Below are 16,565 nucleotides of genomic sequence, written 5' to 3'. Positions count from 1 at the left end.
CCTATCCCAGGTTTTTATACATTGTCAACTTAATCAGAGCACCATTTTTACTTTGAATTCTCTTTGAGTTTTTCATTTTCATTTTTAGTCTATTAATTCAATAAGCATTTGTCGAGTATCCACTATGTGCCAGGCACTGGAGACACAAAGGTCATAAAATTCATTCATGGTCTAGGAGGAAAGATATATTTAAGAGTAATCATTTCAATTTTGTGGGTTTAGTGAAGCGTATATACATGTGGGGGGTTAATTCTCCCTTGGGAAGAAGAGGACAAGTCAGGGGTTCATGGGAAGAGTTGAACTAGAGAAGAAGTTCTTAAGATTTTCACTTCTTAAAATGAAATGCTGATTTAAATAAAAGAATTTAAGGTAATCATTACTTTATGACATACATATGTATAATTACCGTACTTCGGAACTTTTTTCAAGTACTTACCGCAACAGGTAGGTAGTGAGGTGCACAGTAAACATTTGCTATGGGTTTGCTGTGACTATGTTAAGAATCAATGTCCATGTTAGCTTTGTAGATACCCGTGAAATTGGGTTCCTGGAATATCTGTCAGACCCTAACCTAGAGAATGGAGAGTGTCATGGGGACCCACGTCCATCCACACCCAGCGCGGAGGCACGGGTTGAACCATGCCCTCTCAGTGACTACCCAGTCCCAAACTTCTTCTCACAAGTAATCTTGCAACGCAGAGAACTTTGGCTTCTGGTCCTGATTCGTCTTCTAAATCTGAAGTGACACTGAGTATATCATTTTAACTTAAACTATCAGTCTCGTTATTTTTACAATGTGAGCATTAGAAGACCCTTCCAGTTACATGTAATTCTCAGGGTTTGCTATCTCCATTGTTAAGTAAAAGAAGCAAAGTTCATAGCTATCATTTGTAAGAAGAATATATACAAATACGTAGGTTATTTCCAGGAAGATGAAACTGTTAGCAGTTGCTTTCAGGGAGGGAAACTGAGAATAACCAAATTTTCACTTAATACTCTCATATCTTTTGAACTTTGAAACCTATGCTTGTACTACCTATTCAACAAGTTAGTCCTTAGAAATCCTCTGGTTTAGTGAACCTGGAACTAAAGAAAGAGGAGAGGGCAAGTTTCTTTTACTAAAAAGACAAATTACTGGTTAGATAGACTGTTAACCAGTAATTTGAATTATTCTAAAAATAACAAGGAACAGGAGAGAAACCAGTTGAAGCTGTGAGCAAGAGATTTCACTGGTTTAACATGAATAAATTAGACAAATTAGATACTTTGTTTTTATACCACAGAAGGACTCACATGTAGCTGGGCCTAATCATAAAACACAAACCTTTTTCTTTGGTTGTGCTACTGCTCTTTCCAGAGCAGCTTTTAGCCTTTCTTCTTGGTGTCTTTGTTTTTCTTTCATTTTCTCTTCACGTAACCTGTCAAGAGGGGGAAAGTGTTCTAACTCTAAATCACAGAAAGTAAAAAAGACCTATATCATTACTATTTGATCATGAACTATAAAAATATTGTAAGATTTCCATTAAGGTTAAATGAATAAATCATCTTCACCCATAACTATGGCTTTTGAGTATTTGGGTGAAATCTCAGCAACACATCCTGTTTGTGTTGAAATGGGAAGAAATTGCTTGTCACCATTTTGGAAGAAGTAAAAATCTACACTATCTTGGTCTAAACAAACACCTCAGCAAAGCCTTCTCATCACTGAGATTTTAGCACTTCACAGTAACCTGTATAATGGCCACTTGAATCAACTTCCGGTTATCTCCACCTCAAACATTTTTTTCTGAAATACACAGGAAAGATCATGTGAATTGTTCAATGAATTACCTCAGAAGTGCATTTTTCAGTTAATCTTTTTGAATGGTATTCTCAAATTAAGACCAACAAATGGCATTTGGTTTTGTTTTCTTTCAGGTTGTTGTGAGGATGAAATTAGATGAGATGACCTAGCCAATCTGTCTACTCCAATGCCCGGTGGAGAATAGGCATTCAATAAGTGATAGCTATTTTATGGACATTCAATTTATCAAATGTTTTTTATGCAAGGTTAGTATAAAGTTAGGTGCCTCCAAACCATAGGAAAAATCAACTAAAATTGTCTTGATAAGAACAATAAACAATTGGAATTAGATTCATGTATCACTACAGAAAGTAAGTTGTAATTACCCTTGGATGACAATTTATTTCTTCTTATAAAAAAGATACAAGTGTTATTAGTGTAATTAATCACAGGTCATGTTATAGAAGAAGTCATCTTTCATTTATAATAAAAAAAAAATTGCTTTATATTTTATGTAATTCCATCAGGATCACCTTAATATATTCTGGACTTCATTTTTATATGGGGGAAGCAATATGCCCCACACATCAGTAATACAGTAAACAATAACAAAATATCTAATATTAGTGGTTAATTATTTACCATGTGCCAAACATACTGTATCATTCTTACATAGATCATTTAATTTGATCCTCACAACGAGCACTGCAAGTCATTCCTGCCATTATTACTACCATTTTACAGAAAACTGAAATATAAGGGATTATTTGGCTTGCCTTAAGGTCACAAAAGTTGTCAAGATGGAACCTCAATTGAGCCCAAGTGGGTTAGCTCTCGTGCCCATCCATGCTCCTAGCCATAGTACTAGTCTGCCTCCCAACACTTTGTTTTCTTTTTTTTGCTATAACATGAACATTATTGCACCTATGAACTTTCCCTACATGCCACATTATACTAGGGGTTATATATTTATAATATTCATTGCCTGAAAGGTAGTATATAACCTGGTATGGAAATTATTTGTAGATTGGTGCGTTCTTCTGAAAGGCCCCAAGCTAAGGGACAGTGTGGGTTTGTGAGGGTGGGGTACGTTTCAGGGATGCAAGTGCGATGTATGGAAGTGTTGGCACAGAGAAAAACCCCGTTGCATGGCTCTTTCAAACAACTTCGTAGATTCAGTCTCCCTGCAGTTTTCCAATGAAGGGCTTCTAATCTGTGCCATGGGATTTTCATCACAAGTGTCATTATTCCACATGAGAGCTTTTCAGAAATGTTTATGAAAGTAGTGAATATTCACCCCGAAAACTCACTTTTCCAGGCTAAAAGGACCCCTTATCCATCCCAGGGTAGGTTAGTTGGTGAACTTCCTGGCCCCCTGGCTCCACTCCTTCACAGTGCTCATGTTCCATGGGTCATGGCAAATTTGTTTCATAAGAATATTTGATGAATGTGTCTCTCCACTAAATGTTAGCTCTCTGAGGAGGGCAGGGCTGGGTTGGGTTCCCCCCACTGTGTCTGTGTGGCCGTCCTTGCCATGTCAGAGAGACTTGCTAAATGTGGAATCCAAGTGAAAAACAGCTACTCGTTAAGTCACTCACTACACTTATTTAAGATACTGTACTTTTGTCGTCGTTCTTTCTGTTTTATCCTCTCAATTGCCTCCACATTTTCTTTGGGAATGGTTTCAATGAGATCGCTCAGTTCTACCAGGCGCGACTCTATTTTTACCAGCTTTTGGACTGGGTTGAGGCTGCCAACCTCACCATCTCCGATGCAGACTTTGTATACTTGATTAATTTTTTTACTAAGAGAATCTATCAGTTTTTCCTGAGAGTGAGAAGAAAAGAAGAACAGAGAACAACCTCTCATCACTATTCGCTTGTTTAATAAATGTAAAGTTCTGTTTTACTATATTATAATGAAAAGGTTTTTATATGCTACCAAATGTTTCTTGTTTAAAAGAAGAACGTTAATGCTACATAGAAGAGGGAGAAAATTCAGCGATGATATTTACGACGTAATTTATAGTCAGATCATTGCTATAGTAACACTTCGGATTATTTTCTTTAAAAACATTTCAACCTAGGCCTAAAAAGTAATTATTATTGTAATCTTTTTGCTTGAGTGTGTATCTGATTCCCTGAGTATTTAAGTAGAGACAACATACACGTTTTAAATCTTATTTTGTCACTCCACTGCATCCTTGCAGCACAAATGTGAGTTCTTTTTATTTTTATTTTTTGCACTTATTAGTCTAATTGCTAAAACTAACCATTTTGTATGATAGTTTTTGCATGCATGTCTTATCTCCTTCTCTAGACTGTAAGCACCTGGAGCGCAGAAGCTATTTCTTAGGTTGACACTTATATCTCAAACAGCACCTTGCACACAACTATACACTTAATAAATGTTTGCTGAATAAATGAATGCATTCTCTCAGAGGAAAAGAATTACAAGCACAGATTCCAGGCTGACGTACAAAAGCGTGTGGAGAAGCTTAAGTTTCAATCTCTCCATTGGGAACCCATTGCAGCGTTCTAGTCTAAACAGAGGCTTAGGCCAAACCTGCTGATCCCTGTACCTGGCTACTGTTCCATTTTAACAGTTGGTAGATATTCTTGAGCTTGCAGAGACCGTGTTTCGGGATCAAAAGAAAAGTCTCATCCTTTTCCTCCATTGTGCACTCGGCATTCATATTTAAGAGGATCTCAATAAACTGCTCGGCCCATTTAATCGCTCTCGAGGAAACAGCACTCTGCCCCAATGCCTGCTTCTGCTCAAGAAGATGAGAATCACCATGAAGCCAAGGATGGATAATACTCAAGACAGATGTGACTCCCGGAGTCATGGGACTCCTTACAGAGCCACCAACAATTACAAGATCTGTTACCAAGTATTTACTTCCAACAACTTGTCTCTCCCACTTCCTACTTTAACCACCTTTTTGATGGTCCTATTTACCATAAAGCCCACCTTTTCCTTTCTACATTAACACTTAACTGTATTTTCTATTTATACTAAAAATAGGCTTTTTAAGAAAACTTGGAGAAGTATGAAATAATATAAAAGTAAAAAAAAATGCAAAAGTCTTAAAGCTCCTTTTTTTCTCACCCTTTCTAAAGAACATTTATGATATTTCCCATTTATATTAACAACACATTCCTACAGAAATCTTTAGAAATACAGAGAAATACAAAAGGAAAAAAGTAACCCATCAAGGGGCTGAAATGTACATTAGACAAGAAAAAATATTGCTGCAATACGAGTCATTTTAAAAAATACATTGAGCACTGGTTCTAAGAAAAAAAGCAACTTTAATATGGGAATGGTTACTTGACAAATTTCTAAAGGAGACCTCTGGAACACTTAAGCGTTTTAGAGATGGATGGGCAGTAGCTTTTCAGGATGTCTTTTCCTTTAAGTCCCTCCTGTCAAGCAAGAGAGGAAAAGACAAGGAGAGGTGTTTTCTTAAGGTAAGAACAGCATGAGAAATAGGATTAGGGAATGAGGTTAAAGAAAGTACTCAGGAAAAAGAGATTGAGGGCCTGGATCATCCTAGCAGAAGGGCAAAGACAAGATTGAAGATACACACCTACTGAGGACGGAGAAGCCAAGTGTCAGTCCAATCCCTAGGTCTGCCACCAGAGGGCAGGCCCAGCCCAGAGCACCCCGGGTAAGGGCTGGGAGGGATGAGAATAAGTACCTGCTTCTTGAGGTACCGTGGGGCAGGATTGTGGAAGACTAAATAAATACCAGGAAAAGAAATTTGGGTACCTTCCAACAGGATGGGAAGTGATCTGACCAGAGCAATGTTTATAAGGAATAATTGTTACCAAAATTGGCTAGGAATGGGGAGATGCTTAGATGTCATTTAAAGTTCCAACTCAAGGATTCTATGTCTAATCCATGTCACATTCTATACTGTGTGCTTAATATAAACAACTCCCTGAGCTGAACTGGATTGAAAGGAAGGCTAAACTAAAGAGGAATGCATTCTGCAAATTGAACAATGGAATAATTTACATTCCATTTCACATCCAGTGGAAATGAACAAACAACTGCTACACAAGCATGGGTGGATCTCAAACAATGTCGAGAGAAAGAAGCCAGATAAACCAGATGTATTACACAGTTCCGTTTATATGAAGTTCAGAAGCATAACATCTGATTGGTGGTGGGAGAGGTGAGGATAGTGGTCACCTTCAGGAGAGGGTAACCAGAGGCTTCTGGGAGTGCTGGTAATGGTTTCTTCCCTGAGGAAATCGCGAGATACATTTATGATTTGTGCACTTTTCAATATTACATTGTACCTGAATTTAAATTTTTATTATACACGTAGCATTAAGTCAGTGAAAAGTATTTTATGGGATGAGGTACAGTTAGGAATGCGGAAGTTTTGAAAGAATAAAATTTATCGTTATAGTTCCAAAGTAATTGATAATTTTGTGAATATCAAAATTAGGTGCAACTATGTTTATTTACTCGTTAAGTATTATGTTTTGCACATATTGAGATCTGAATGAATGGGAGTTGGCAAGCAAGAAAATTCTAAGAAAATAATACTTTTCCCCTGACAGTTTTTTTGCCCTCCTTCCCTTTTCCATCCCAGTATTTTACATTTCTAGGAAAGTGTGCATTTTCCCAGAGTATAATACATGAATGCCAAAGCTACACCTGTGACCAAAAATCTCACAGATAGCCTTTTAGAACCGATTTTCAGATAAACTGCACCTTCTTTGTTTAGGGATCTGGTTGCCTCTAGTTTAAGAGTATTGAAAATGTGACTTTTTAAAGTAGCTGCCCTGAACTTGGAGGAAAGGGGCATGGTGGGAAAAAGGGGGCGATAGCACATTAATCTTGCATTTTTCATGTCAATCAGCTTCAGAATTACTTAAACAGAATGAAGGGTGGAAACAAGCCAGGTGTCCACCAACAGATGAATGGATAAATAAAATGTGGTAAATAAGTGCAGTAGAATATTTTTCAGTCATAAAAGGCATTCTGATACATGTTACAACATGGATGAACCTTGAAAACATGCTAAGTGAAATAAGCCAGACACAAAAGGACAAATATGATTTCACTTATATGTGGTACCTAAAACAGGCAAGTTTATACCGAAAGAAAGCAGAATAGAGATTTACCAGAGGCTGGGAAGATAGAGGGATGGGGAAATACTGTTTAATGGATACAGAGTTTCTATATGGGAATGGGAACAATTCTGTAAATAGTAATGATGATTACACAATATTGCATATTTAACACCACTGAATTGTACACTTAAAATGGTTAAATGGTAAATTTTATGTTATGCATATTTTACCACAATAGAAACAGTGGTTAAAAAAAACAGCATTGAAGAATTGAAAGATAGCTGTCATCACACCTCTTGCTCTAGCAGCACGCGACACCACCCCCTCCTAACTCAGGGTGTGTACCACCCCAGGAGAGGTGCAGGTGGGAAGGGGTGCGTTTTGTAACCCCGGTTACCTATGGGTAGGGAAGCACAGTCCTCTGATACAGTTCCCCCAAGTGTACTTCTGCTTGAAGATCAAGCTCATAACCATAAATGTAATATTAACCTCACATATTAGCACGAATTTTTATTTTGAGATTTTTACAAGAAAACCAATGTTTGCTGGAGTTGTGGGTCTAGCAATTAACCTAATCATTCATTCAACAAACATTTATTGAGCGCCTACTTTAGGGACACTAAACTTAGCTAAGAAGGGTAAGAAATCCCCACCCTCAAGGGGTTTGCATGCAACTGGAAGAGACTAATGTGTAAATAAATGAGTACATTACTGTGTGTTCCAGGCGCTCCTATAATGAATCTATCTATGCAGGCCCAAAGAAACCAAAATCTATTACAAGCCCAGAGTTGGTCAGATATTCCATTCAGTGTTGATTCAGTGCTTCCTCTCTTAATTATTTGCTCCCCAAGTTACTACTAAAATGATCACAGGCAATGAGCTACTGCAATATGTATACACTCTCACTAAAAGAAATGTATCATGAGAGGGAAAATTTCAACATCCTACTTTGTAATAATTAGAGCAACATTTTAAGAGAACCCTGGTGCCAATTTGAATGCTTTCTATCTACGATGTAAATTGACTGTTATGTACTGACAGGATCATTCCAAACTGGTTTTCTGCCCTTGTCATCAGCCTGGGACTTGTGGTTCACTTTCATTCTCCCATTCCAATGCTTAGTACACACGGAGTGCAAATTATTATCATGAGCCAAAATAAAATCACCACAGGCAGAGAAGGCTTACCTGGGCATCTGAATTAAATTCTCCAAAACTAAATAGCCTGGACCTCAATTCCAGTTCTGCTGCTTTTTCCTCTTCTCTTACACAGTTAGCCTTAAGCATTTCCTTGTGCTCTAAAAGAAACTCTATGTTGCTGTTTCTATGGCAAAAGAAGAAAGAAACCCTTGTCTGTAATGTGTGGTTCAGTGAAATAAACCGTCAGGAGCTTCAGCACTCCTTCCAGATCGTGCATTAGCATCCTATGTCTAGCAAGCCAAATCCAAGTTCATATTTTAAGACATAGCCAAAGTACATGCACCTTTTCAGGTTAAAGTGAGAAAAATGCACAGAGTCTGGTTTTAATGGCCATGAGGAAGCACTTTCTTCCCTTCTACTATCGTACTTTCGTGGTCCTCGATTCCCCCCCATGGAGGGCGGCAAACCTGAGGTGCTGGGAGCTCACGGTGTGAGATCTAGTATGTCTGTGTTTTCAAACACGAACACCTGAGGAGCCCAGGGTTAAACAGACTCCTGGCTCCCTCCCCTGGAGGTTCAGATAGGGATCTAGAGATGGATTTTGACATGGATCCCCTTTTCCTGCCCAACCAAACCCACCCTGTCCCCCAAAATCATATTGTCAGGGGTAGGGGCACCGTATCTGTGAGGATTGGGAGAGGAGACGGGTTAAAAGGATACATTAGTGATAACAGGAGGCTGTGAGGCCATGATTTTTAGGTTCGTAACTTTTAAACAAGTTAGTTTGTTCTGAAGTTTAACATCATTTGACCTACTATTTGAAAAGATTGCCAAAGTCTGGCCCAGCCAACCATTCTGAAAAAGGTTCTACGCATTTTTATGATGGGTAGATATAAAGATCTGTTCTCTGTGACTTGAAGCTGTTTACCAAAATTATAATGATATAAAATTTTACAATAGGAAGGAATTTTGAGAGTCATCAAACACAGCGTCCTTCCCCTGACAGAAATCCCTTCTATCGTTGCCCTAACATACTGACATGTACATTATAAAATGATAACAATATTTAAGTCACACACACACAAAAAGCAGTTTTGCTGAGGAGAGTCACAGCTGAGGAAAATGCATTTGTTAGCATTATCTCCCAAAACATGATTTGATAAGACAGATGATAGGGTAAAAATTATAGTGAACAAAAATTAAGGCAGTAGGGGACACATCAGTTTTTTTTTAAATCTTTTTTTATAGCTAGGTAGAAAAATATTTTGACAAATTAAGGAAAGTAGGGACTAAAATTAAACTAAAACCAGTCTACTCTGTGTAAATATAACTTCAACTCTTTATACCCTACAATGTAAACTATTCATAAAACTTTCACCCTAAATCCAGAGAGACCACAAGGAAAGACCACACATGAGTACATTGGATTTTTGTCTCTGATTAGAAATTGCTTAATAGAATAAACCTTGTTTTAATTACTTACATTTTATCCTGTATAAGTTTTTCTCTTTTATTCACATCTTCAAGATTTTCATCTACATCTTGAGAATATTGTACCAAAGTAAGATTCTGCTCTTCCAGCTCTGTGAGGACTTGAAGCAACTCTTCTGGTTCTTTGAAATAAAGCTCTGGCTCCTAATCAATCAATAACGAAGACTATAGTTCACTTAGAAATATGTATAAGGACATTTGACTTATCTAGAAAACTATGTTCTGGAATATAATTCTGTTTATGAGGGAGAGGTAGAGAATGGCAAACGAACCTATTTCCACGTAAGAGCTGGCCCTCAGGAGAGGACATTTGAGATATGGGGAGATGAAAGGTATTGGGCAAAAAGAAGAGGGTGAGGGAAAGAGAAAGAAGCAAGGATGGACAGAAGAGGCAAGGGAGAAGAAATAGATAAAGATGGGGCTAAATGAAGGTCATCTGATCTTTAATTATTTTATATTTTCCAAAATTTTAAGAATAAATGTGTTGTTTTAAGTAAATTTAATTTTTAAGAAGATTATTTGGGTATTTATACACCCATATTTGTCATATTTCCTATAGCCAAGGGATGGAAATACCTCAATGTCTGTCTGGGGATAAATGGATAAAGAAAATGTGGTATATTTGTACAATGGAATATTAACCTTAAAAAGGAGGAAATCCTGTCAGATGCTACAACACAGATGAACCTGGAAGGTATGCTAAGTGAAATCAGTCACGGAAAGACAATTAGTGCATGATTCTACTTTTCTGAGGTATCTAAAGTAATCAAACTTTTAGAAGACAGAACAGTGGTTGCCAGGGTCTAGAGGGAAGGGTAGGGAGTAGGGGAGTTGTTTAGTGAGCACAGAGTTTCCGTTTTACAAGATGAAAAGTTACAGAGATCTGTTGCACAGCAATGCACATGTAGTAACACTACTGTGCCAGACACTTAAAAATGGATAAGATGGTAAATTTTATGGGTTTTTTTTACCACAATAAAAAAAAAAGTGTATATAATAATGGATGTTGTTTTAAAGTGTTTTACTTTTTTTGTTCATTTTGAGCTTCTATAGTTGTGTTTAGGCTGGGGTTAGCTCAAAGACACTCTTGTAGCCAGGAAGGGCTGTTCTGTTGAAGGTAAATTTATCTTACAGTTCAGCTACTCAATATATCTCAAGCCTCAATAAAATGATAAGCAGTCAGGTCAGGGAGTGACTCTATTGTCTACAGGAAGACTGTAGATAATATATATCCCCTAAATTATTATCTACTTATAGACATTTATTTTTGATAAAATATCTGATGACAAAGATGAACTATATATACAACTGGAGAACAACATCAAAATCATATTTTCTTCTAAAAAGTTGTGGAATGTTTGGAGTAGGAAATTTTAATATTAAAAGAAAAAATGAGTATTTCAATCGAGAAATATAACATGATTACCAGATCATAGCCCATTTCATCATCTAAACTGTCTTGTGAACTTAAACTTTCCGATCGGCTGTAAAAGAGAAAAGAAAAAGAAAATGCCTGATTTCTGAAACTTCTAAACTTCTGAAACTTCTATATTTGCTTTCACTTCTAAATTTTCTTTGGACACTAACTATAACATAGTTTTTTTCAATAGCCTCTTTAGCCTTTTAAGGAACTGCGTATTTCAGGAATCAATGGATTCCATGAATATGTAAAAGAAAATTAGACTCACCCAGATGAGGGTGACATATGCAAACAATGAGACATATGCAAACAATGAGACCCAGTATGGGTAGGGCTATACCACGCCATTCCCATTATTTTAGGAGCATCAATAGAATAAGATAATTTTCTAAAAAGAAACACATGGCAGCCTATATAGCCACATCCATTTTGTCTGTTTTAATGCAGTCTTCTTGAAAAACCGCATGTGCCCTAGTGCTCAAAACAAAGCTTGTACCTGGAGTAATACAATACTTGTTTCTTGTAAGAGCACATTTTATTTTTTAAAATATTTTCCAATGAGTAAATGTTAGCCAGGGGATGGGTGATAAGATACATCCTTAAAGAGTAATTATGTGGCTTGCAAAGAGGCTCTGGGAAAATTCTTTATGAAGGATATATTGAAAATGATTGGAACACAAAGAAGCAGGGGCTTTATTTAAAGTAGAGGGTAGTGATGATGGGAAAAGTGAGTAAGTGGGTGTGGCGAGGGAGGACAGTTAGAGTTACATGAAAGAATGGAATCCTGGAAACCAAGCATAGAAAGAGCTACTGGGTACAGAAGAGAAGAGACAAGGATGACTCCGACATTCATAATCTGTGAGCCTGAAATAGTGGAGGTGGCGCTAACAGGAGGGGAAACAGTTTAAGGATGTAATAAGAAGATTAATAGTTGTTTTGTTCATGTTGAGTTTGAGGGGACAAAATACTTAACTGGAGCTGCCTTTTAAGCAATGGGAAGTAAGGTGTGGACAAAGAATAGGCCATAGGAAGACATGAATATTTGGGAAACATCCTCTGAGAAAGTATATGATACTACTGTCTTCCCTTCTCTTCTCAATATGTATTTGTTGAGTGAATAAAAGGAACCTTGAAAGTGATGAGCTTTGTGAGGAAGTGAATGTAGTGTTTGCATATTACCATGTGTATCAATAGGGTGCAGAAAAGGCATTTGGCAAAATTCAACATTCAGAAAAATCAGTATAGAGAAGCCTTCTTCAACCTGATAATCTGAATCTACAAAAATCCTACATCTAACTTTCCACTGAATGATGATAACCTGAATCATCTGAAGACTGGGAATAGGCAGGGGTGCTTGCTTCCACTACTCTTATTCAACACAGAAGTTCTACCCATACAATAAGGCAAGAAAAGGAAATAAATGCATACAGATCATAACGGAAGAAATAAAACTTTGCAGGTAGCATGGCGGTCTACATAGAAAATCCAAAGGAAATTTAAAAAAAAAACAAAAAAACCCCAAAAAACAAAAAAACCCAAAAGAACGAAAACAAAATTTCTAAAACTAATAATTGAGTTCAGCAAGGTGAGAGTATAACAGATAAAAATTCAACAATTGTATTTCTATATACTAGCAATGAACATAAAGACATTGAAATAAAAAACAGTATCATTTACAATTGCTCCAAAATAAAAAATAGAGAAATATTAAGTGTAAATTAAACAAAATACACAGAAGACATATACAATGAAAACTGCGAAGTTGATGAAAGAATTGAAAAGATGTAAGTACATGGAGAGGCAAACATATGTTCATGGTTGAAAAGGTAATAGTGAAAACATCAGTTCTCTCCAAGTCGATTAGAGGGTTGTATTAGTTTCCTAGGGCTGCTGTAACAAAGCACCACAAAGGAGGTGGCATAAAACAACAGAAATATATTCTTTCATAGTTCTGGGTGCTAGAAGTCAAAAGTCAAGGTGTCAGCAAGGCCTTGCTCTCTCTGAAAACTCCAGGAAAGAATGTGTTCCAGCCTTTCTCTTAGCTTCTTGTGTTGCCAGTCATCCTTGGCATTACTTGGCTTGTAGAAGACTCATTCCAAACTGTATCCACGTGGTGTTCTTCCTGTGTCACTGTGTCTCTTCTCCTCATATAAGAACAAGAGTCATATTGGGTTAAGGGTCCACTTTAATGACCTCATCTTAACTTGAATGTTTATAAAGGTCTTGTTTCCAAACCAGGTCACATTCATAGATCCCATGGGTTAAGACAGTAACATATCTTTTGGGGAGACATAATTCAACCTATAATGAGATTTAACGTAATTCCTATCATAATTCCAGCAGGATTTTTTTGTAGGTATAGACAAGATTATTCTAAAATGCATATGGAAAGACAAAGGAACTAGAATAGTTAACATAATTTTGAAAAAGGGAAATAAAGTAAGAAGAGTCAGCCCTGGCTGGTGTGGTTCAGTGGATTGAGTGCTGGCATGCGAACCAAAGGGTCCCAGTTTGATTCCCTGTCTAGGGCACATGCCTGGTTTGCAGGCTAGGTCCCCAGTAGAGGGCGCATGAGACGCAACTACACATTGATGTTCCTCTCCCTCTGTTCCTCCCTTCCTCTCTGAGAAACAAAGAAAGAAAAATCAGTCTACCTAATATCAAGAGTAATAGCTATAGTAGTCAGGACCATGTGGTATCAGTAGAGGTCAATGAAACAGAATAGAAAATACAGAAATAAACCCAAACAAATATGCCTAGCTGATTTTTGACATAGGTGCCAAAGCAATTCAGTGGAGAAGCCATTTCAACAAAGGTGACAGGGCAATTGACATCCACAAGCAACAACAACAACAAAAAACCAACTCAATCGAAACTTCATACCTTGTACAAAAAATAACGCAAAATGGATCACAGACTTAGATATAAAAGTTTTATAAAAAAACCTGAAAAAAATCTTTGGAATCTAGGGCTAGGCAGAGTTTTAGGCCTGACATATAGCGCATGATTTATAAAAGAAAAAATTGACAAATTGGACTTCATCCAAATTTAAAAGTTTTGCTCTATGAAAGACCCTCTTAAAAGGATGAAAGGACGGTCTACAGACTGAGAGAACATATTTGCAAACCACAAAGTCACGAAGTACTAGTATCTAAATATATAAAGAACTCTCAAAATCCAACAGTTAAACAGTCCAGTTAGAAAATAAGCAAAAGACATGAATATATATTTTACCTAAGAGGCTATAAAGATGTGAGCAAGCACACGAAAAGATGTTCAACACCATTAGCTACTACAGAAATGCAAATTAAAAGCAGAATAAGATAGATATACACATCTATCAAAATATCTAAAATAGCAAAGTAGTGAAAATACCAAATATTGGTGAGGAAGTAAAGAAATGGGTCCCTCATAGAGTGCTGGTGGGAATGTAAAATGGTATAGCCACTCTGGGAAACAATCTGGCAGTTTCTTTAAAAACTAAGCTGGCTCAGCAGTTGCATTCTAGGTATTTTATCCCAGAGAAAGAAAAAATTATGTCACACAAAAGGTTGTATAGCAATTTTATTCACTATAGTGCCAAATTGGAAACAATTTGGATGTTTTTCAATGAGTGAACAATTAAATTATAGTGCATCCATACCATAGAATACTACTCAGCGATAAAAAGGAACAAACTATTGATGAATCCAACAGCTTGGATCAATACTCAGAGAATTATGTGTAGTAAAACATCCAGTCCCCAAAAGTTACATACTGTGTGATTCCATTTATAGAACATTCTTGAAATGATAAATATCAGAAATGGAGAACAGTTTAGTGGTTGTCAGGGGCTCAGGGTGGAGAGAGTGAAGTGGATATGACTATAAAGGGCAACACGAAGAATCCTTGGAGCATGTTCTGTATTTGACTGTACGTTGACTGTGGGAATGCCAATATCCCGGCTGGGGTATTGCATTACAGTCCAGTTAGAAAATAAGCAGAAGGCATGAATATATATTTTACCTAAGAGGCTCTAAAGATGTGAACAAGCACATGAAAAGATGTTCAACACCATTACAATGGCAAGATGTTGCCATTGGGGGAATCTGGGTAAAGGGTACATGGGATCTCTCTGTGTTAATTCTTACAAATCCATGTGAATCTACAATTACTTCAAAATAAACATTTAATTCAAAACAAAACAAAGCCAGTGACTGCTAACTGCCGCAGTGCCCCTGGAATTCAGAGCACAGTGTCTGTCTGCGTTGACTTTTGTTACGTATAATTGTCATGTGTTCTGTGGTGCTGGCCCAGAGCCTTTCCTTGTGGCCAGTGTACCCAACCTGGGCATCAATATATTTTCTTAAAACTCCCTAGGGATAGGAAGGGTTAAAACAAACAATAATGCTTTATGGTCCTACTGAGGCAATTTTTGAATGACAAAGTGAGTTGCAAATACACCGACCAGCAGAGTAACTTAATAAACAATTGAGCAGTAGACCCTGAGAGGCAAAGACCCAAGAAGCAAGGGGCAGGAAGTTTCTGCAAATACCAGTTGTAGGCACTTCTCAAAGACTGCAGGAAAGCCTGCAAAAGCTCAGTCCGCTCGAGAGCACACAGAAATGGCAACTACTACCTCCAGTATCTTACAGTGGGTGTGGCTACGTGGTCTGTATGTTGAAGAAAGCCTAAAAGAGATATTTGCTCAAAAACATTGTTTCCAAGAGAGTTCAAGTATGTACTCTACTTTGATAAGGAAGACTTGTTATTCTCTAAGGTGCGAGTGGACTTCTTGCGTGGCTTTCCTGTTCAAAAGGTCCAGGCGAAGTCCATGCCATTGGTCATGGTGGAGGTGAAAAGAAATAACATATAATTAGAAATTAATCCTTGTTATTTGGTGCAAGATATTCATTGTTCTGCATAGATACACCCATTGCTTTAAAAAAAGTATTAGAATTATAATCATATAGAAAATGGGGCTCTTTTATTCTACTTAAGTTGGGTTACAAGCCTAAGAATAAAATCAAAGGCACACTGGTGTTGCGGGGAGCATTTGTTAAAAAAGATACATGTCACAAATCAGGGACATAAACTGTGAAATAAAAGCCATAACTTTTATGATATATATGATTTATGAAATCATATATATTCCTAATCACAGATTTATTTTTTTTTAATTGGAGAAAAACGATGAACACTGCCATCTTATGGGGAAGCCTCCTGTTGCCACATGCAAGTTGCCCATGTGCTTGGTCCTCCCACACCTCCACGCACGTGGTCTCCACCCAGCAATGTCTGTGCCTGATCCTGACCTGACACTGAGCTGGGGGTGAAAATGGTCCCCTGGCTCCCAGGTGTCCCCAGATCCTTTCCTCACACCCGCGCTGTCGTCACTTCCAGTCACTCTTCCTGCTACTCTGCCTTGAAACCACAGCAGGCCTTACTCTCCCGCCCTCTTTCCCACATTAGCTGACAGGTCCACCACCTGCACGTTGAGAAGGGCGCCTGCTCTGGTTTTACTCCTGTGAGTGAAGTCACAAATCTCTTGTGCTACCTTGGTTACTTGTGGCCACAGAATAGTCATCTGAAAATGACAGCTTCCTGAGGTCCTCAGTACTGGTTTCTTCTTTCCTTGCATTTAATTCTGGAAATGGAAA

The 16,565-nt window shown here is 37.5% G+C and overlaps 1 protein-coding gene across 1 annotated transcript in view; it reads right to left on the bottom strand.

The window, feature by feature from the left end:
- Positions 1–16,565, bottom strand: part of CCDC38 (coiled-coil domain containing 38) — a 38,011-nt gene that overhangs the window by 1,202 nt on the left and 20,244 nt on the right. The window contains exons 9-14 of the mRNA XM_054574505.1: positions 16,447–16,552; positions 10,933–10,990; positions 9,499–9,650; positions 8,064–8,199; positions 3,405–3,610; positions 1,325–1,418 (exon numbers count right to left, since the gene is read on the bottom strand). Coding sequence (XP_054430480.1) covers positions 1,325–1,418; positions 3,405–3,610; positions 8,064–8,199; positions 9,499–9,650; positions 10,933–10,990; positions 16,447–16,552 — 752 coding nt within the window. The remainder of the gene's footprint in view (positions 1–1,324; positions 1,419–3,404; positions 3,611–8,063; positions 8,200–9,498; positions 9,651–10,932; positions 10,991–16,446; positions 16,553–16,565) is intronic.

Source organism: Pteronotus mesoamericanus, unplaced genomic scaffold (genome assembly GCF_021234165.1).
Source record: "Pteronotus mesoamericanus isolate MK-2021 breed Mesoamerican mustached bat unplaced genomic scaffold, CSHL_Meso_final contig_263, whole genome shotgun sequence".
In the NCBI taxonomy this organism is placed as follows: domain Eukaryota; kingdom Metazoa; phylum Chordata; class Mammalia; order Chiroptera; family Mormoopidae; genus Pteronotus; species Pteronotus mesoamericanus.
This window is presented reverse-complemented; position numbering and strand designations above follow the sequence as displayed.